Genomic DNA, 21791 nt, shown 5'->3' with positions numbered 1-21791 from the left:
TGTGGATGGTTTGTGAAGTTGTCTCTGTTCATCTGGACGTTTTCAGTGGGAGAAACGTTTCGTCATCATCCAGGTGACGTCTTCAGTCTCTGACTGCAGGTTTCCCCAAATCTTATAAACAGGACATTTGCACAATGACTGAAACCAGCTCACTGAAGGAACAAAGGGCTGTGAGGTCAGTTCATCATGATTATGCATCATGGCCATTGATCAGTGGTTGTTGATCATGAGTCCCATTCACAGAGAGTTGGGGAATGGCTGCAATCACAGGATTGTATGATGGCGAAAGATGTACCCTTAGGCCCCCTCCTCGATTCAGAGATGGTCTTTCCTTTTTCACATAAACAGCCTCCTTGACTCCCACTGAAAACGCTACGTCCAGATGAGCAGAATCAACTTTTGGAGATTTACTTACCTGGATGTTTGATCATGCATCGAGACGTTTGTGAAGTTGTGTTTGTCCTGTGGACCAGCGGTCTCCAACCTTTTTTGCGCCACGGACCGGTTTATGCCCGACAATATTTTCACGGACCGGCCTTTAAGGTGTCGCGGATAAATACAACAAAATAAAACTAGTACCGGCACCGAAAAAAAGAAGATTTATTCATAACACACGTGAAAAGACCCAGGAAAACCGAGTAAACGATAAAAACAATAACAAAATAACGCTGAAAACTGATAAAAAGCCTGAAAACTATACATTTCACACCTGAGCCTCAACTCTCGCAGCCCGGCACCAAACGACTCACGGACCGGTACCGGTCCGAGGCCCGGGGGGTTGGGGACCGCTGCTGTGGACCAAACCACTGAGAGCTACATGAGGGGAGTTTACGTTTCCCCTCTATAATTAAATCAACAGCTTTCACTGCATGCACACTGATGCACTGAGGAGGACGCCTTCCTTATCCCGCTTTCATTTCCACCATGCACAGTTGCATTATTAAATGCACATTATAGGTTACAGATGTTCTATAAAAGCCTTCAAATGTGGAGCTTTTGGAACTAAACAACTTTAATTTATTCAGATCTAGAAATACTTTCACTCTTCGTGTTCCCTCCTGTTAGTGTCTCCTCAGCTGGAGATATTAATGATGTCAGTGTGATTTTTCAACACTTTCCAAATGTATCCAGAGGTGTGATTGGACCGTTTCATTGGCTGAATCTGGCCGTGTGTCTGACATCCCAGACAGTGAGCTTTGAGTGACTGAAAGAAATGTTAAAGGTGTTCTCATCAAAATCACAAAAGTTTAATTAAAAAAGACATAAAAGAGATAACATGATCTTTAGCATCTTTGAGGCTCTTGCTAGCTCTACAAACTGTTTTATGTTGACTGGACAACAGAGAAAAATGATTTCTGCACCATAAACAAACCTTTTTTTAAACAGACAAACAGATAAGTGTGTGAGTGACGACAAAATACGGAAACATGTGAAGGAAGTGATTTTATTGTCGGGGTTGGAAATTTATCACACATGCAAACAGCGATGTCGAAGCCGTGTATCATCAATATTTTATTAGCAAACCAGAGAGAAGTTAACAAAAGAAATCATTACTGCAGGAACTGAACATGTGTTTCTGTACAGATCCAAATATACTACAATATATACTATTATACAGGTGGATTACAATTCATGTCATTAGTACAGCAGTCGCAAAGAAAAACTTCAAGTCTGTTACAGCAGTGTCGTCTGATCTGAGCAAACTCGCCTCCTGATTCGTGCTGCCGACCTGCTTCCTCTCTGACTGATGATGATGATGATGATTCGGCTAATATGGGCATGCTATGCTAACATTCCCTGTTTTCCTCAAAGTGCTAAAGATTCCTCTGAACGGCAAAAACAGAAGGACCGTGATTCTGAAACAGACTTTTTTTGCTAAACCAGAAAACAAAAAGGCCAAAAAAGTGAAAATACAAAGACTCCAGTTCAAATTAAAAACAGTGGAGATAAAAGACGCAGGCTGAAGCAGAAGTGTAAAACATTTTACGCACAGTTTAAGGCCTGATGATTCAGTAACATGGAGAGGTGGAGCAACATCTGTGTTGGCGGAAACTGCCATGTTTGTGATGGAGCAGAGATCGGCGCCACTCGCAGGTGTCCTGTTTTACATTTCACACGGATTTAACAAACGCGACACAGCGTCAGTGAGATTTAGAGCTCAGAGTCATTTCCTTTGTTAATGCTAAACTAACCAGCTGCTGCAGAACACAATGAAAAACATCTGCACATTTCTACACAAGCGTCAAATCAGAGGACTGTGAGCATCAATGACCCAGTTTGTTCCTGTAACAATCAGATGGATGTTTGAGACTCTGGTTTGATGAGTCATGAAAAGAAACTGCTGTTTTTCTCAAGAAGTCCCTGAAAAATCAACATGCAAAATAAAAGTACACAAACACACCAGTGTACATCTCCTGTTAGAAAACACAGGAAACTCTAAACTGCTGCTGATGCAACAGTTTAGAGTTCACACTGAACGTGGACGTCGCGTCAAACAGTGAAGACGAACCTGCTGAAAACTGAGACATCAGAGAGGATTTCAGGCAGCGCCTCTGAATAAAAGTCCAAATTTTTAAACAAATCTTCAGCCAATCACGTCACGTTTTTACAAATAATTCAGTACTACTACTAACCAAGAAAAGACTGAACCTCTGATGAAGGTCAAAGCTGTACAAAGGTTATGAAAACACCTCGAGTGTGTGGCCCAGAAATGATCTTGAACTTCTTGTTTTGGTGCCGAGCTGCACAGCTAACCTTGTTAGTTAGCTCTGTTAGCTAGCTGCATGACTAGCTTTGTTACTATAACGACGCCAGCAAAAAACAACAACAACAAAGCAAAACCCACCTCTGAAGAAACACACACACGTGAAGCCTCCCTTATAGAGCCTGTCCACATGTGACAGTGGCAGCGTTTGCATTAACGTGCTCCTCTGGGGCCTGCCAGATGCTGAAGAGTGAGCTCTAACATCTGGATCTGTTTCCTCTGCAGCAGGAAGAGCAGACACTGACTGAACGTAAAAACCAGAAGCCTGGGGGCCAACTTAGAGTTGTAAAACCCTTTCTGCAGTGTGTGGTGAACAGCTCTGAACGAGCTCCTCATGAACTAAAACTAAGATCTGCATGTATAGTTGACAATAGCTGCTAGTAATTCACAACTAAGACGTCCATCTTCAGTGAAACCAAGCACTCTGTGTGAACTGTGAAAACATTTAAAAATGTCCAAAATCATCTTCATCAGAAACCTGTGACTCTGCTTCTGTGAGCTTATTCAACAGCTGCATAGGCTCAATGAGATTATGCTTTAATAGAATAGACGTGGCCAGAAAACAAGGAACAGGTCAGCGATGATGATACTTTTGGACATCTCGTGATGGGCTGAACGTCTCTGATTTGTCTTCAAACACACATTTACTTTCAGGTAATTGTGACAAAAACAGCAGCTTCTTTATGATTCATACAGAACGAGCAGACATGTGGACAACAGTGTGAAGGACACGTGCTGCGACTCTAACCTGCCTGATGATCCAGACGTAGAAAACACCACAAAAGCTGATTTGACGCATCTAAAGATGCCTTTTCTTCCTGCAGCGTTACAGGAATAAAGGAGCGCTTAAAGCCTCGGGGAAATAAAAATAATAAACTCTTGTTCTCTAATCTGGTGTCGCCACACTGAGGGAAGATTTCATTAAATCTCTCAGTTCCTGTTTGTGGAACGAGAGATGCTCTGATTTCCTGCATGAACATAAAAACCAGCTGATGATCGATCGATGGTCACTTTGTGTCCCATCGATTCTCAATTTGTACAAGTGAATTCTTTCTCATTCAGAGAGTGAAAAACTGTAATATATGTTATGTTTTTAAAAACAATATTTTACTTTTTAAATGATTTCCACAATCAGTGCATCTCTATGAGACGCCTTCACTGACAGCAGGGCCACCTGGTGGTGAGTCTGGGAGGTTCAGCTGAAACGTGTAGGTGGTGTTTAGACCTGGAAGTTCAGTTCAGATGTTTGCATAGGACAGAAGCACAGAGGCCCAGCGAGGACTTCCTCCGACCAAAACTTAGATCAATCACGAGAATTTAAACTCTTTGGCTGTGTTCTGCTTTTGAAAAGAGAAAAAATGAAGCGTGGACCAAACCTTAAAAGTTAGGAAGGAGCAGAAGGTTCATCTTCAGAGCGAAGAAGAAGAAGAAAGCCTCCCGAGGCCACGCCAAAGCACCACTGAGACATGAATCCCACCTGAATGGAGCTTTAGGCTTTACTTTGATATTTGGGCCTTTTATGAAGTAACCTGATCAGCTGACGAGCACATGTTTAACTTTTGAGATATGAACTTGTTCACAAAGTATTTTCAGAGTATCTCCACAAGGAGGAGTCGTTCGCTTTAACCTGCACAAACCTTCGCAGCTCATTAAGCTCATTTTGGATTTTCTATAAATTCTACAAGCTGAACGCTTTTTGATTTCGCCGACATCGACTCCCACAAAACTTTAACTGTGCTCCTGTGGCTAAGACTCATGGGAAAGGTAGTTGTTGAGCATAAGATAACAGTCCAGTGCAGAGTTATTTTACAGTGTTTTCAGGTAAACCGAGGAGAAGCTTCGACCTCCAGGAAGTTCATAACTGCTGCACATTCAACACAGCGCCACCTGCAGGCAATAAATACAATTTCTCTTCGTTGCACTGCACTCAAGTTCATATTCATGCTCACATCTCAAGGCATGTCATCTCTTACTTCCTGTTTATGTCCCTCTAAACCTCACACACAAGTCTTTTCAGCTACTGATTTTAAGAGTTTTAATAACAAACACAAAATAGTGGATTGTAACATTTATGTTCAAACGCGTCGTGTCGCGGTCGTCTTGGGAATTTTATAGTAAAAAAAATCATAAGTGACTCTTGTTGACTAAATGTGCATCTCTAACACATCTTTGGCATTTTATTGCTACATTGACACAGATTCATGAATCTGCAGTGTTTGGAGATCAGACGAAACTTAAATTTAGGTGCTAAAAATTTAAAATATTTAACCTGGGATACATAAGGGGAATAAAAATATGTGATAAATAAATAAATTCTTGTTTTTAACACGTAGCACTTTTTGTCAAACCCACATTTCCACACGAGGTGTCCACTGGCAGTGAAGTGGGATACACAGGAACCCAAATTAAGATCTTTTAAGAAGCCCAACCAACCAGAAACATCCATTAATGAAGCTAATGGCCACTCGAGCTTAGCCTTTGCAGACCCGCAAGTAAAAAGATTAAAAATTTGATGAACTGTAAACAATGTTAATCGTATTTAACTTATTCATTTGGACACTGATAAGGCTTAAAGTTTGCATTAATGGGGGCGTGGCCCTGACAGGTGGGTGGTGACACGGGCAGGTGTAGCTGTTAGGCTTCAGCTAATCAGAGTCACTGAACTCGACCTCTCGACTGTGTTTGTGCTGTTGGAGAATTTTTAATGATGTTTAAAATTGTGACGAGCGACCCATCAGCTAAGAGACCGTTCCAGCATTTTATTCGTCTGTTGATTAGCATTAATTATCAGACATCTGTGCCTGTGTGCAGCTTATGGATGCAGCTCAAACCAGCTACTGTTAGGTGGTAACCGAGCAATAAAACTTCTCATTTAAATATGGTTACAGTCACCTGATGCTCAAAAAGCCATAAAAAGAGCACAAATACAACAAGGCCGTCTTTTCCATACAATCAACCTAAAAAGCAAATCAAATGTCGAGTAAACAACAAACAAAACAGAAGAAAAAATTAAAAGTGCAAAACACAACGGTCCAAATGGGACGCGGACCACCAACAAACCAGCTTATGTGGACTTTGTAGGTCTCGCACAGTACATGTTCAATACCGCTACAGGCACAGATATCAACAGACGCCTTATTACTGATGCTGCGGCGCAGGTGGCATCACACAAAACTGCAATAGGTCACACGTGGAGATGAGAGCGTGCGGTTAAATTTTAGACACAACAAATAGAAACTGCAGTTAGTTCTCTGCCTGGAGGTTGTGACGGGCTCTGATCTTTCTAGAATATAAACCATTAAACTGGGGATGGTTAGAGGGGCAAAAAGGTCAAGTAAAAATATAATGTCATCAAGGAGGATTCAGACAATCAAGCAAACACAGATCAGAGCTGTCCCTGCAGAGCTCAGACAAACGGATGGTGGAAAGCAGAATCTGAAGGCGTTGATGCGCACGGAGGCCGGTGCACGTCTCAGAGCGTGCACTTTGACGGAAGCGTGTTTGCAGGACGCGACGCTGGCCAGCAACTCTCCTTCCTGGTGGCAGATTAAGACTTCTTCTATCTACAGGAATGCGTCTCACCGGATTTTCCTCCTCGGAGATCCGTAAGTGTTCACAGCGAGAGGATTAGACGTGTGCAGGCGGGAACCGCAGGCCTAACGACAGAATCCCGCCACCTTATGGACGCCTCTGCGATATACTGTGAGACGGTTGCTCACGATACATCATCAACTTAAGAGAGAAACTTATTTTGAATCAATGTGGGGATCACATTGTTGTATTTATTCATTACTGTGTTAAATTTTCAGAGCGGTGCTGACAGACGAGCTACAGTGGATACAGTGTAAACACGCATGGCGACGGCTTCTGCAGCAGACCTGTGAGATGGTGAATCGATGACCTATCGCAGACGGCGCGTCACAATATATCGCTTCATCGACGGCTGTCCCATCCGGAGTTCGCGGCGGCGAGGACAGTCGGCCCGCTCTTAGTCATGCAGTAAAGACAACGCAACACGATGAAGACCAAAGCTTGAGGATCCGACCTGAGGTGTTATGACCCACAGATGCCGGTCAGGCGGGTGCGGGGGTGGGGCGGTGCTGGGGCTCAGGCGTGATCAGGAGTGATCCATGGGTTCGGTGGCGTTACTCTGCCCGGCGTCCTGGCTGTCCATCTCCTCCGGTTCCTCCACCTTCTGCTCAGGTTTGACGGCTGCCGTTGTCGACGCTGCAGCTGGCGGTTTGTGGTCGGCCGCGGACACTGACTGGTCCTCGCCCGCCTGGCTTCCGGCCGTCGGCTCCTGGGCGGCCCTTCCCCCGGAGGCGGTGCTCTGCTGCTCTTTCAGGTGCCGCTCCATGGAGGCCTGGATGGAGGACACCATTTCCTGCAGCTTCCTTCGCTGCTGCTCCATCAGGCTGGGGTCGAGTCCACGGCCGTCCTTCATGGTGACGAAGCCCGGAGCCATGCGGACCAGCTCCCTGGTGGTGTCCTCGGGGATGTCCGACAGGTCCGGGGGTCCTCGGGACACGCTGGCACTCAGGTCCACGCCACTGCTGTGCTGTCGTGTGATAGGGCGGTGTTCCGGCGGGGAGGAGCCTCCAGCGCTGCCCAGAGAGTGGCCTTTTCCCTGAAAGGCTGTGACACTCTGCAGCTGCTCCTTTTTACGAACAACGCCACCGCTGCCCAGCCGCAGCACGCCGTGAGAGGGACTACCCTCTCTACTGCCCCTCCCAGATGCCTCAGAGCGTAGCTGCACCAGGGCCTCCTTCACCAGTTCCTCTACATCAGGCCCAACGGGGAAGTGACCGGCAGCGTCCACGCAGAGCTCTAAACGCTCCTCTGCTGCATTATAAACAAAGGTTTTCCCCGTGAGGTGAGGCAGCGTGCAGTGCTTCCCGTCCATCAGGCCTGAACGAGAGAGAGAGAGAGAGAGAGAGAGAGAGAGATCATTCCCAGCTTGACATGATTCAGCCTAAAATAATCCTCATTAATCTCATCCTGGTCTGAAACAAGCCTTCAGCTCTGCCAACTCTGATTGGCTGCCCCTCACAAGAAAAGGTTTAAATCAGGAGGCAAGAAACTTTTATTCTCACATTCAGACACAATTTATATAGAAGAAAAATCTGAACAGCAATTCATGGGAGACTTGTCAAATACTACAGATGGCCAGTGTCCTCTGGCTTCCCCCAAAGAGCCAATCAAGTTGAAACAGGAAACATATTAGTGTTATTGCATTGATGCCTGTGTATAAGCTCGCAAACATTTCAGCAGCTGTAACATTGTGAAACTGTGTGCAGTGCAGTGTAGAGCTGTGCGATATGACCACAATCTCATATCCCGATATAAAACATCCATCGTCCGATAACGATATAAATCACAAACATTTAACATTTTCTGTAAACTCTGTGAATCTCGGGCAGCTGAAGTGTTTCCAGCTGCGCGTCGTGTGTTTTACCGATGCATGAAACTACACATTTTTAGACGTAAGTTGTAACGGCCGCCGTTTTCTTTGCGGCGTGCTGCGGGGAAAAGCCTGTTCTAACGTTTGAGTCTAAGGTTTATTTTTTAGCACCTGACGCCTCTTTTTTGCTTCTCATCCGTAAATAATCTGCTCTTTCACGTGATTCAGTTTATTTTGAAAAGTCTCAACAGGATCTTGAGCTTTATTGTGAAAGGTTTATGTGGAACATAAACAAGCGGACACGTGATGGTTGTACCATCGTTGTTGCTAACAACAACGCATAAAAACAGGCGCTTGTCCGTCCGTAGTGTGGTTATATTACATATAAGAGAAAGAGAGAACTTTATTAATATAGCCACTACAGTGACATCAAAACCATGAATGTTGCTGTAAACAGTTTATTTTGCGACACCACGAAACAAACGACAGCGTAAAATGAAACGATAGACGTTTTTATATCGTCATCGATATATATGTTATATCGAACAGCCCTAGTGCAGTGGGAGTAGAGCATGTGAGGGTTGTCAAACTTTATTGTTTTAGATTTAACTTGTAATTTTGTTTCTCTTTAAGCTCTCTTATGATCAAACTCAGCTCATGCTTTGAGTTACGTGCTCTGAAACACCTGCAAAGATTCAAATGACCATATTAGCGATATCCCCTCTTAGCGCCGTCACACAGATCCAAGAGTAGAAAAAGTCGGAGCGTTTGGCTCACAGCGAGTTCGCCGCTGACTTGACCATCCACCATTGTAACAATATATCTATGACAGGTAAACAAATAAACGCACAACAGGTCAACTTTAATAACACAGCTGTTCTCCCTCCCTCAGGTGGGATGCACCATTTGCTTTCATTTATGCTCCGGTTAGCTCAGAGCATCAGATAGAAACACAGCAACAGTCTGACAATCTGATAACAGGAAATAAGAAGTCGCCATAAAGGATCCTGTGTTATTAGTTTTTGGGTTTGCAATAACTTACAATAAAGAATATGATAGATGAAAACAAACTGATCCTTTAATCGCACCGATCTGCTTTCAGACATGTCTGAAAAGTCACGTGCATGTGACAAGAATCGATATATTTCAATCAAACTTCATCTGACTGTAGAATCTGACATATATTCCTCTGTGCTGCAGAGGACCAGAGCTCAGCACGCATCAGTGAGCCACTCCACGTTCCTTTATTTACCAGAAATCTGGGCACTATCATCTAATCCACATGTTTACAACAGACCCCGTTTTCTTCTCTGGGAAGGAGTTCCTGTAAGGTGCCACTGGGAGAGCGCAGTGATCATCAGGTCTGGGAAGAAACATTTCATTTCCTGCAGCCTCGTGGATTTTATTCACTGAACTTTTCTGCTCTCAGGCGTCACCTGATCAGTCGCACGTGTTTCTGCACATGTTTAAAACCTGTCTAATAATTAGTTAGCAAAGAAGCCTTTAAAAAAAGTAGCTCAACACAGAGCCTGCTTACCCATGTCTTTCTTAACGATGTTGTAGAAGACGCCGCCCTGCTGGAATAAGTGTGGCAGCTTCTTTGCGTACGACCAAACATCCTCACCTGAAAGAAAGACAAACATTTTAAAAGGATCCAACGAACGAGACGAGGTTCTAAACACAACACGAGGTTAAAACGTGTCTGTGTGAGCAGGACGCTACACAGGACAGCACAATGTAGGACCACAGACGTCCTGGGTGTCAGAGGCCACAGCGTTGGCAGGAACGTGAGCGGTCAGAGCAGCACAAAAATAAACAGAGAGACAGAAACATTTGAATGTAAGACACAAGAGTGGAAATACAGTTGATACTCTGACCTCTCCACTGTTTGGCTTACAGTGAAGCCGCTGATATTTAAAACTGAAAGCAGTGGTGGACAAACCTACCACTGCTACAAGCAGCAGCTATCGTCAGTCATTCACAGAAGCCTCTGTGGTTCCAGTATGTTTGCTTTTACAGTGAAGCTCACACCAGATACAACTTCACAACATCTACAGCTTTGATGCTGATGGTAAAGCCAGGCCAGCGATTCCCCCTCGTTTTAACCTCGCACTGCTACTCATGCTGCTGCTACTTTGTAACATTTTTATATTCTACATTTCATCTACATTTACCGTCTCTTGTTTAGAGGTCCTCTAATAAATGCCATTGTCCTTCAGCTGCTTCATATTTAGTCTCAACAACCTCGACAGAAAATATCAATCCCCTTGTACTCTCCTGTTGAGATTAAAATGATCCATCTAATCTGAGATATAAACCCTTTTTTTTTTTATTGCAATAACAGTCATCTAAGCCAATAAATAAATGTCCAGTCTGTCACTGATCATTGTCTGCATTAATTCCCGAATCTAAAACTTAAAGTGGAATGTGTCTGTGTGGGTTTTTCTGCTGAGAAAACCTAAAAGGGTTCATTAATGATTCAGTTTCAGGCAAAGTTATTATAGTGAACCAAGAATAAATTGGCTACAGTAAAAATAAAAACTAGACTTTGCAATAAAGCTGCTGTAAACAAGATTTTTTTACTTTATTTTTCAACACAACCAGCCTGAGGAACATCTGGTGCATCTGTTTAATGAGTCTGGGACTTGAATGTGTATGAAGTGTGTTAACTTTTACAATTTTGCACCTGACAAAACCTCCAAATATATAAGAACAAAACTAAAACGACCACCAAAACCAAACTGAAACTCATCATTTCCAGACAATGAAAATTGAAAGTGAAATGAGCAAACTCAACAACTTAAGCCTAAAATGAAATAAAATCTGGTTTAAGGTTAAATTTTATTTGGTCTACAAAACGCACCACTGTCAATAAACAAAGGTGATAAAACCATATTCAGGTGTTTATTTAGCTTCAAATATCCTGTCAGTAAAACTCCCTGATGTCCATTTTAAAGTGCGTGACGGTGCACTTCCTTTTGTTTGTGTGTTTACATGTAATGCAGTCGCACATGTTCAGCTACAGGTCTGCTACACTCAGCTGTGTGAACTCTGAGCTCTGGCTTGGAGACACTGTCTGGTGAGCGGATGCTTTGTTTCATCCTGGCCGGGGCCGGGCGGGCGGATTATTGAACACGAGCTCGGAGCTGACAGGAAGTGCAGCGTCAGGCCTGCGGAGCGCTCGGAGCGCAGCCGAAACCTTCCTGAATATCGACAGACGCTCTGTGTGTGTCACACGGCACGATCTGTTTATCCTAACGCAGTTGTGACCTTTGACCTGATTGGCAGGTGAGACGGGGAGGCAGCGAGTTGCCCGAGTCAGCAGATTCTCACGCTCACGCTCACAAAACAAGTCTCTTGTTTGCTCGCGGCAGCTGATCAGAAACCTGGCAGTTTTTTGATCACCTGCCTGCACCAGCCAATCAGAAACCAGCAGGCATGTGCGCTGCACACCTGGAGCTGTTCTCTTTATTCACACACAGACACACACAAACACAGCTTACTGTGCAGTCTTAAGCAAGCAGCAGCATCACTGCAAGAAGACAATAAATTAAACACGACGATGATCCATCATCATCATCATCATCACATTCAATAATATGAGTGAACACAGAAAACAAAGACATCCCCATGCTGGAGAAACTGGAACAGGAGATGTTTACTGTACAAATCGTTATCATTCTGACTGATTATTAATCAATAAAATAAAGTGCTGTATGATATGAACCTGACAGTGCTCTCTATAAACACACCGTCAGCCCCAGCACAGTAGTTTTGTATCGTCAGGAGCTCAACCTGTGAACAAACACTGAATATAGAGATGCTAATTATAATGAAGAGGTCAAATTAATGAAAGGGCAGACAGCAGAACGAGTTCAATCGTTATCTTTGAACGATTAATGATCAAAAGTTGAACTTCAAAGCAAACTGAAGCACCAGCACATCTGAAATGTTTGAGGAAACCAGGGTTTTCTCTGCATGTACTAAAAACACATTTGACACCAACCAAAGGAAAATCACTGCGACAGAAGATATTAAAACATACGTCGGGTTTAATTTTACTCAAGGTTGGAGGCATCTTTGCTAATAAAATAGCCAAAAAGACTTAAAGTCAGTCGACACATTCTTTGCCTCAACTACAGTCGTGGATATTTGCATTTTCACCCCCAGAAGCCAGGACCTACTTTTATTAAGTCTAATTGAACCTTTGTGCTTCTTTGTATATTTACCTGTAAATAACTCACAGGTAAGTCACAGATTAACTCTGTACAGTAACAGCTGACCCAAGAGCCGGACTGAATGACTGATTCGAGTTATTATAACTGAAATACACGTTTCCTTATGCAAGCATAGGAAAAAGAGGACTGTTTTCCTTTAGCTTTATTGTAGATAGGGATGTTTCTAAAATCAAACTAAGAAGTTAATTATTAAAATAAGAAAGTAGCAGCAGTCACTTGGCTCTGTTAAACCTGACGAGCGGGTTTTAGCTCCTCAACTGCAGAACAATAATAGTACAAAAATAGTTTTCTCCTGGCAGCCTTCAATCAGACCAACAAGCTTCTATATCTTAGATCAAATGTGACAAAATCAAAGCCTGAGGATCAAATCTGGCCCTTTGCAAAATTTAATCCAGCGTGGATTTCATTTAATAAGGCAGACGATTTCAAGACAGGCCCGCTATCTGCTGAAAACGGAGACGATCACGGATTTCAAAGAACGTAATCAGCGTCTCGGCTGTGATATTCGAATCCACACATCAGTAAAGAATTCAGGGTTCACAGCATCTTTAAAGTGAAAAGAAGCTGCAGCTACAGCACAATAACTTTCCTCTAGTGACATCTCAAAGTGACACAGCTTGTTTTTATGTGCAGCCAGTTTGGCTTCAGAAGGCCGTACGGTACGGGTAAGCTGTGCGACCAAAGATCTTTTGCTCTGCTTTATATCAGGAAGGATCTTATTCTCTGAAACATCCTAAACGTCTACTTCCTGTCACATTCAGGTTGCTGTGATAATACATTACTTTGCTTCACTCACTAACTTACTTGGTACCCTACATGTAACCTTACCCATCAACGTTGCTAGGAGACACAGGGAGGACATCTCAAGGTCGATGCTGTCCTGGAGTTCCCGGCTGCTCATTCTTCCGGGCGTCACGGCGTCCTCGCTCTTCACTGAATGCAGGGCGGAGTGCGAGCTGGAGGCTCGGGGAATGGAGGCCGCAGGGCTCTTGTCCTCTGGGCCTTTAAGGATCTCCACAGTCACCCTGTCACCGTGCTGCAGCGCCACTGGCTCGTTTTCCTCACCATCTTTTGGTGGGACCAACTCCTTAGGTGGGAAACCGTAGCGGATGCATTGCTGCGCCGGCGGCACGCTGAACTGGTTGCTGATGCTCCTCTGCAGCTCAGAGAAGGTCGTGTGGGCCTGCAGAGTCAGCATGGCCTGTCTGCCGTCGCTCGTAGTCACACGAATCTTTTTCTCCTTACTGGACGAAGACGGGGAGGAGGACTTGGTGGGTGTGGCTGGAGCTGAAGAGGAGGAGGTTTCTGGAGAGCCTCCGGGTGAAGAAGTCCGGCCCTGGCCTTTCTGCTCCTGCTTCAGTTTGTCAGTCCGGCGCTTCTGGGTGACGAAGGCCTGCTCGCTGATGCTCTGTTGGATGCTGCGCTCTGCTCGGCTCATCGTTAGCTCCTCCTTGTGCAACGTCTTCGCTTTCTGCCCCGTCAGGATGATCTTTGTGGGCGGCTGGGGGTCCGCCGGCGGCTGAGACTCGGGGGCATCAGTGAGGCGCTGGACATGAGCCCCGTCGATGGACACGGGGTTGTATTCGTCCGGGTTCTTCTTGGCCGTGTGATGGAGGATAGTGTTGACCACTTTCTGCACCAGGATCTCGCTGCCAAACTCGCCCGGGAAGTGCTTTGTGACGAGCTTCATGGCCACGTCGTACACGTTGCTGTTCAACGAAGGGTCAGTCTCATACTGGAACCAGTACACTGTCTCTCGCACCACCCGACCCCCCCACTCCAACGTGATGGGGAAGGCCTCGGGGAGGTTGTCATACTCCTTCCCCTCCCAGTAGTGTTTGAAGCCACACCCACACTTCCCTCCCTGGGAGCGGGTGTTGGTTCTGTCCCCATCCAGATAAACCACCGAGCCGTTTCCACGGATATGGCGGACTGACGTGCCGTGACACCAGTTGCAGGTGTTGAGGGAGCTCAGTTTGTAGTCTGGGAGGAGAACATCCCTTTGGGGGTCGTAAGAGCAGACCACATTGTTGAGGGGGAAACTGTAGTTCTTATCCGGCCGCAGCTGGCCGTGTGTGGATTTGGCTAAGTTGTAGAGCTTACCGCCGGGAATCAGCCACTCCGGTGGGATGTGCAGCTCAGAAAGGGCGCCACAGATCAGGCAGCGATGCAGCCGATTTTCCATCACTGACTTCTTTGCCGCCTCTGTGACCTCCTCTGGATGGATGCCAATCACGCCAGTCCTCCTGTAGACGTACTGGTGCACGTCAGCCACCAGCGACGGGTGGATGCTGTGCTTCTCCATAAATACCTCCTCCATGGCGTTAACTAGCCTCATCAGATATTTATCCTGCAGGCTGCGATCTCCACCAATCACGCAGCTCCCATCCGCTTCTAACTTGATGTACTTCTTGATGAGCTCCTGAGGGACGCCCCAGGCCTTTGGCAGCAGACGGGGTGGCAGCTTTGGCAGCACCGTGTTCTTGATTCCCACCAGAGGGATGTAGTGGTTCCTGCTGGAGCTGCTCCAGGCGATACAGATGGGTTTGTTCAGCTTCCCATCTTTCCCCTTGCACTGCTCCTCCGGCACCAGTCCAGGCAGGAAGGTGGCAGAATAGTCCCCGGAGCTCCTCATCCCACTCAGGGAGTCCAGGAGAATTATGGGTCGGTGGAGGACGTTGGCTAAGCCAAATATGTGGATGTTGCGTAGTCCAAGGGGTACGCCTTCTGGTGGGATGAAAAGAGGGTCGCACTCGTTGATGATGTCCTCCCACTCTGCTGCATCTATAAAGTCCTGAAAAAGTGCTTTGTAGCGTTCCAGATTCTGCTTGAAGTTCTGTTTGAGGTTTTCACGGAGGGCATGCCAGAACAGTTCTCTCCCCACCAGAGCTCTGGACACAGCGTGGACCAGGCAGTGCCCGTCTCCGTCCACATGCACCGGGATGAGACACTCTCTGTTGCCGTTGGCTTTCTTCACCTCCTCCAGAGTGTCGTGGAGGTATATAAGGCTGCCTGACCTATCTTTGCCATAGCCTATGGTGGAAACATGGTCCGGCTCAATGAGAAAAGCTCTGTCTCCCAGGATGGAACAGTCAAACATCTCCCCTTGGTTCATCTCCCTCAGAAGCTTGGCTTTGCCGGTTTGTTTGTCCATGCCATACCTGGTGAGCACGGGCGACAACAGCTTGCAGTGGTAGTTAGAGAGCCCCATCACTTTCACCAGCTCGGTCCCCTTCTTCGGGGCCCCGGTGACGCCGAGCAGGGCGTTTCTGAGCAGATTGTGAAGCACGACATCGGGGTCGGTGACTTCCTCAACGTTCTGCAGGTTCTTCTGTTCGTGGCGCTGACCACACTCGGTACACTCGATGCTAACGGAGCCGTAAGCAGGAAAGAAAAGCCTCGCCTGACATTTCGGGTCTGGGCAGGTACCAGACAAAATACGCTTGTCTTTTTTCTTTGAGCTCTGCAGCAGCGACATTTTGGCTGAAAAAAGGCTGACGCTGTGTGTCAGCTTCACAAAACCATGATATTCACACTCCGGCGAGGCTGTCAGGCGAGCTTTGACTCCGCTAACGACAGTTATTTCACAAAATAACACAAGAACAACACGGAAGCGGCTGTTTTTTCCTTTAGCTGTTCGCCGTTGCTAGACGTACATACGTAATGACGTCAGTTACTGGGATTTGTAGTTTTTTTCTCTTTAACTATGTTTAAACAATTACGCACCAGCATCAAAATGACTGCGTTTTTATCTTTTCCCTGTTCGAACATTAGCTGGAAACGCGAGAAACTCAAACAGTAAAACGCGTATGTCTGGTTAAGTCATGTACATTAACAACCTTAAACCTAGGTTAACTGCATTTACCAGAATGCAACGCGTCACGGTGACGTGTGTTGTGTAAGGAAGTCAATTCGGCAGAATCATGTCAATTTGGACTGACTGGGTTTGCTTTTCTTCTTCTAACGTATAGTTTTGGTCCCCCAAAATCCAGTGAAATACAGTTTTCACTTACGTTGTTTATAGACTTTTATCGTGCCCTGTTGTTTGCACGATCTGGGGTACAAAACCAACAGAGTTTGGATTAAAGACACTGACAACACGAGTTTACCGGTTAGCTTAGCCGTTAGCCATCTGGGGTAATTAGCAGGGTGCCGAGCAGGGCTCGCATTGAATATTTATCATTCCATTTAAATGTCGTTGCTGTAACCAGCGGTAACTGGATCTGGGACGTTTAGAGAAACCAACCGTCGCCGAACTCCATTTAGAAATATGTGGATTTAAGTTTCCTTGTGCGCCGGTCAATACACTGAATTCACAGAGCTATATTAAAAGCTTTGTACACATTTTAAGCTAGTTGTGATCAATGCGTCTTAAATGCGATGCATCAAAATGCACTTTATTTTAGGGCGAACCAACACAGGCTTGATGCTGCCGCCTGGTGCGACTCCCTGGCAGGTGACTCGGGGAACAATGACATAATGGTTTTGGAGCAGTGACCAAGCAAAACAGGACCCTCTGAACACTGAAAGGACACAAACACAGTTCACCTTCTGAATGCTAACTGTAATGTTTAATAAGACTTAAATAAGATTGTCTCAGTGTCACGTTAAGCACAAATGATTAAAATGATCGTATATGTTTACAAAATCACCAGTAGAGATGATGCATTACGGTGTAGCCCTGCAAGGTAAGGAGCTTTGCATTGTAAATGAGTTGTAAAGTATTTTTAACTCAATATCACTCTATATCAGAGTCTAGCTCAACCCCCTAAATAAAAAACAATGTTGAGCTTTGGAGCTCTGAGATGCCTGTTTTCTAAATAAGGTTGCATGAACTCCTGCACTCCTCTAAACGAATCTATTAAACCAAAGAGTGACTGTGAGATTGGACCCAGGGACATGGCTAGAAGGGACTGGGAACGGCTTTGGAGGTGAACCACAGTTGGACAAATTGCTGTCACTGAAGGGAAGCAAATACTAATATAGCGTACTAATAAAGAAAAATTCCATATGTCCAATTTGAAGGCACATCTCAAGGTGGCTTATGAAAAACAGACCTGTGATCCCGTTTAAGCCAGTGTGACATATTTTTATTTGTCTTTCCTGTGTGCGTTTTGTTGGTCTTTTCCTTACAACACAAAGCACCTTCAAATTCAAACTTTATTTGTCACATACACAGTCATTCACAGTACGATATGCAGTGAAATGCTTACACAACTGCTCGTGACCTAAAGAAAAAAGAAAAGGCTATGAATAAGATAGGAAATAAATATGAAAATTAAAAAGGGTAAATGTAACTAGGAAGGAATAAAATAAAATATAAAAATTAAAGTTAAAAATAAAATAACTGTACAACACAAATTAGAATGAATGACCTTCATGACCTTGAGGCGACTGTTGGTGTCAGTTGGTGCTATATTAATAAAACTGAATTGAATTGTGCTGTATCAATGTGACCTGCCCAGGGGCTTCTAATGTAAATAGCAGTTTACTTCATTTTTTATATTGAGGTCCAGTAGGTACCGTTCTTCTTAAATAAACAACCAGAATCAGTGCAAACACTCGTCCACCCTTTGTAAAGCAAATAAAACAGAAGCTTTGCAATTTGTTGTAGTACCTGCGATACTATTTGTAGTATTACTATATTCGTATTACTACTCTCTCCCACAATCTTGCACAGTCTAATTTTTTCACTCTTCTTTAGCACAGAGTATGATGAAAGATCTCTGAGTGGGTGCCGTGTACACATTCAGAGAAGTCTGAATGCTTTTGTGTGACATCAGGAGAAAATATCCAGTGTGAAACTTGGCTCGAACAGGTTCATCTGTTTTCAGCTCACAGTAGATTGTGGGCCATGTAAGAGCTTCTGCAGCAAAAAGTGAGAGAAAGGTCCTTTTGACTTATACTAATTTTTATAAAGTGTGATTTTGGTGCTAAAGAGAAGGCGTCTCTTTGTGATCATCTGCACACCAAAAACCTCTGAAATACAATTTTCACACCATCTTTTGGCAGTAAATTATTCTTTGCTTTAAAAATGCTGCAGAAACAGTTTTATTTTTGTGAATTCGCAGAGGCACTGCCCCTGGGACTGCATCAGGATGAGCGCCCAATTCTGTGGTGACCCCTTGTGGCAAGAGCTGAGAGTAGCTTCTTTTTTATTGCATGGTTGAATACGGTTTTGTTTTTCTGCTTTTACTGTCGACGTAACAGAAACCTGACACCATTTTCTGTGCTGCTGCTGTCCGGCCTGCTTTGGATCTGGATTTCAGACTGCTAAATGCATTTTTCTGAGAAGTGTCAGTATTTATTTATTTATCTCATTCAGTAACAAACAAACAAAAACACAGATATGTTTGAAATTCTGTGAGATCCTCTACATGCCAAATAACTTTGTCAAATGAGAAGTGTTGATAATAAATGTTATATATGAGTAAAGATAAATAAGTTCTCTACGTACAAAGAAACAGAATCAAATCTTTTTTCTTTGGTTTCAACAGTTCTGACCACAGACGACTGAATCTTTTTAAAATGCTATAAATCCAGCTTTGGCAAAGAAATGTCACCTTACTAATTACTGTAAACTACTCCCCCCCCCCCCAAAAAGACCAACATAGAGCACCATTACATGATTATATAATTCACCTTTGTTCTTCATAGGAATGCCCTTTGATTTTGAACTACTTAGTTCTTTTGAGTAACCACATGATGGCGGTCTTTCCTTTTCGTTTTTAATCTCAGCGCGAGCAGCAAACTCAAATCCACAAAACTTGTCATCATATGTTTGTTTCAAACGAACCTCAGAGACCTTATTGAAACTTTTATTTACTGTGGTAAGAAAGAAGGGAAACAAACTGCCAGACGAATGTGGAAATCCAGCATCACCTTCAGAGACGTTAAGTTTAAAGCAAAAAAGGAGACACTGAGGTTTTTAAATCTTTAGTTGTTAATATTTTCACAAGCTAAAAAGTCACGGAGACACTTTGCAAATGTAACATAATTGTGAAATTGACCAAACTATTAATTAAAACATTAAAATATTAACAAAGTTATCAGTAAGCTTTAAATGAGCCCATAACCTGCTGTGTTTATGTTTTGAATTAACAAAACTAAAAGGGACCAATAAAAATATTGTTTTAGATGATGAAAGCTTTTACCAAAGGAAATGAATAAACCAAACGATTCAGACTGCACAACAAGATTTTAAGATTGTTTTATTAAAAATAAAATAGTCTGATCTGTTTAAGAGTAAATTTACGTATAAACACAAGATACACTGAATTATAATGAAAAACTGATTATTAAAGGCCTTTATAAAAACATTATACACTGTTTTCACTGTTTACTTGAACACACAGTATAGAGCCTTTGTTAATTTTATTAGTACCAACAGTCAGGATTAATACAAGATGCATACACAGCATTTCCACTCACAGGTAAATATTTGTATGCAGACTGACTGACCAGAAGTACACACTGTGTGAGTGTTACGAGTTTAACAACACCGCGTCTACTCACCTGTGGTCCATTTGAAGCCCATTTGAAATGGTGCTTATAATTAGCAAATACACTAAAGTGTGCTCAAGTGCACAATTACCTCTCTGGCTTTGCAACAACATCACTGATCTCTTTATAACTTTTATTTTATTTTGGAAGCACAGTGTGGATGTGCAAAAGATCGGCTGCTTTGGCTTCAAAATAAAAGTAATAAATCAAATTGTACATGGACTGTAAGGGCTGTTGGGAACTTTAAGGATATGTTTGAAATCACGTGGCCCTCAAAATATACAACACTGTGCAGTCATTTTTAGGATTTTCATGGGTTTACAGCTTAGCACCTTTACACGTGTTAACAGAAGAACTTTCAGGTCAAACATTTAACAGAAAGACTGAAGTGTTTCAAAATCCTCTAGCTGGGTTTGAAAAAACAAAAAACAGACAACTGATCAAAATATTGCAGCAAAAATAATAAAACAACATAATAAATGAAATTGTACGAAAGGCTTTTTAAATGTGTCTAATGTGGCCACTGCAGGGGCTGATGGGAGCTTTGAGGACCTGTTAGAAACCACGTGGCCCTCGTCTGATCTCGCAGCTCGTCCTTGTTTGGCCTCAGCTGCATCAGAGCGCCACTTCTCCCCAGGTTCACCAGAGGAAACACCACTGCACAAAATGCTTTTCCTCCCAGCTGCTGCTCTGTGCTGTCTGTGTTCAGGTGAGTGTTTCCAGCCAATCAGGAGCCAACAAAGTCAACCTGTAACAAACACTGTCACACTAACCTTCATCTATCTGTCTGTGTCTCTACAGCACTGGTTACCATGGCAGCAGAACAGCTGATTCAGGAGCAGTTATCACAGACTGGGAGAGCTGGTGAAACAGTTGCCATAAGCTGTAAAAGCACTGACCAGTGTGAGAAAAACCAGATTTACTGGTACCAGCACACAAAAGAAGATCCTCTTAAAGTGATTCTGCGCATTGATCTGGCTGATGGGGCAGTTAATTCTCGCTACAATCATCCCCAGAAACAAGATTTCAGTGCTTTAAGAAAACCAGGTGGCTGTGAATTGGTCATCAAAGATATTAAACCCCAACATTCAGCCACTTACTACTGTGTTTGTTGGAAAGGTTCCCACAGCGAGAAATGATCCCTGCAGCCTGAACAAAAACCAACAGATGAACAGATGTCAGACAGCGTGACAGGAAGAGAGCAGTAAACCACAGCCAGCCTCTATTTGATCAATAAAAAAGAAGAAATTTTCAAAAGTTTCAAAGAAAATCGTCTTCAGGTACTCTGTTCTCCTCTTACAAACAGCACAAAGTTGTGGTTAAATTGATTTTCTTTCCCTCCTAATGTGATATTATTATTATTTTTTCTTCGAAAATCAAGTTAAATGAAGAGCAAAACACAAACCAACATACTATATATACAAAGACAATAAGATAGTTTGGTCTCAGTATCTGTATTTGTAAATAAATCTAAAGATGGACTAGAAAGGACGCTGAGTTGTTGCTACATTTTAAACTAAACTAAAGAGTTTATATGTTCACGTGAGGACGTCCTGTTTTGTTGAAAATGTAACATAAACTTTTTTTTATTGATGGAGGACGTTAAAGGGATCTTATCTAAAAGTTTATAATACTAAAAAGATTCTGCAGCATTGCTCCTGAATCCATGTGCTGATCTCTGCTGATGACTGTTTCATATATACATGGAAAGACAGGACGGCGTACTCGAAAACCTAAAACTAAGTGCTGATGAGAACTTGTTTGAAGTGAGTCGGGGGGAGATCAAATTAACAGACAAAGAAATGCAAATTAATTTTCTACATGTTACATTTACAAATATCACCTTTATTATTTCATTTTATTTAAATTGCAGAGAAAATGATGG

The 21791-nt window shown here is 43.6% G+C and overlaps 1 protein-coding gene across 1 annotated transcript; it reads right to left on the bottom strand.

Annotated features, from left to right (window-relative positions):
* Positions 1-1430: 1430 nt before the first annotated feature.
* On the bottom strand, positions 1431-16550 carry vcpip1 (valosin containing protein (p97)/p47 complex interacting protein 1). Its single transcript, XM_006804598.3, has 3 exons — positions 13232-16550; positions 9703-9789; positions 1431-7672 (listed from the first exon to the last, which is right to left on the bottom strand). The coding sequence occupies exons 1-3, from the start codon at positions 15879-15881 to the stop codon at positions 6882-6884; spliced, it is 3528 nt and encodes a 1175-aa protein (XP_006804661.1). The 5' UTR covers positions 15882-16550; the 3' UTR covers positions 1431-6881.
* Between the last annotated feature and the right edge of the window lie 5241 nt (positions 16551-21791).

The sequence above is a fragment of the Neolamprologus brichardi genome, chromosome 18 (genome assembly GCF_056152115.1).
Source record: "Neolamprologus brichardi isolate AB-2024 chromosome 18, ASM5615211v1, whole genome shotgun sequence".
Taxonomy (NCBI): domain Eukaryota; kingdom Metazoa; phylum Chordata; class Actinopteri; order Cichliformes; family Cichlidae; genus Neolamprologus; species Neolamprologus brichardi.
Note: the sequence above shows the minus strand (reverse complement) of the source record. Positions and strands in the feature narration are given on the sequence as shown.

Coding starts and splice junctions, on each gene's coding strand:
- vcpip1 (XM_006804598.3), bottom strand. CDS start 15,881: ATGTCGCTGCTGCAGAGCTCAAAGAAAAAAGACAAGCGTATTTTGTCT. Junction 9,790..13,231: donor TCTCCTAGCAACGTTGATGG/GTAAGGTTACAT, acceptor TCTTTCTTTCAG/GTGAGGATGTTTGGTCGTAC. Junction 7,673..9,702: donor CATCGTTAAGAAAGACATGG/GTAAGCAGGCTC, acceptor TCTCTCGTTCAG/GCCTGATGGACGGGAAGCAC.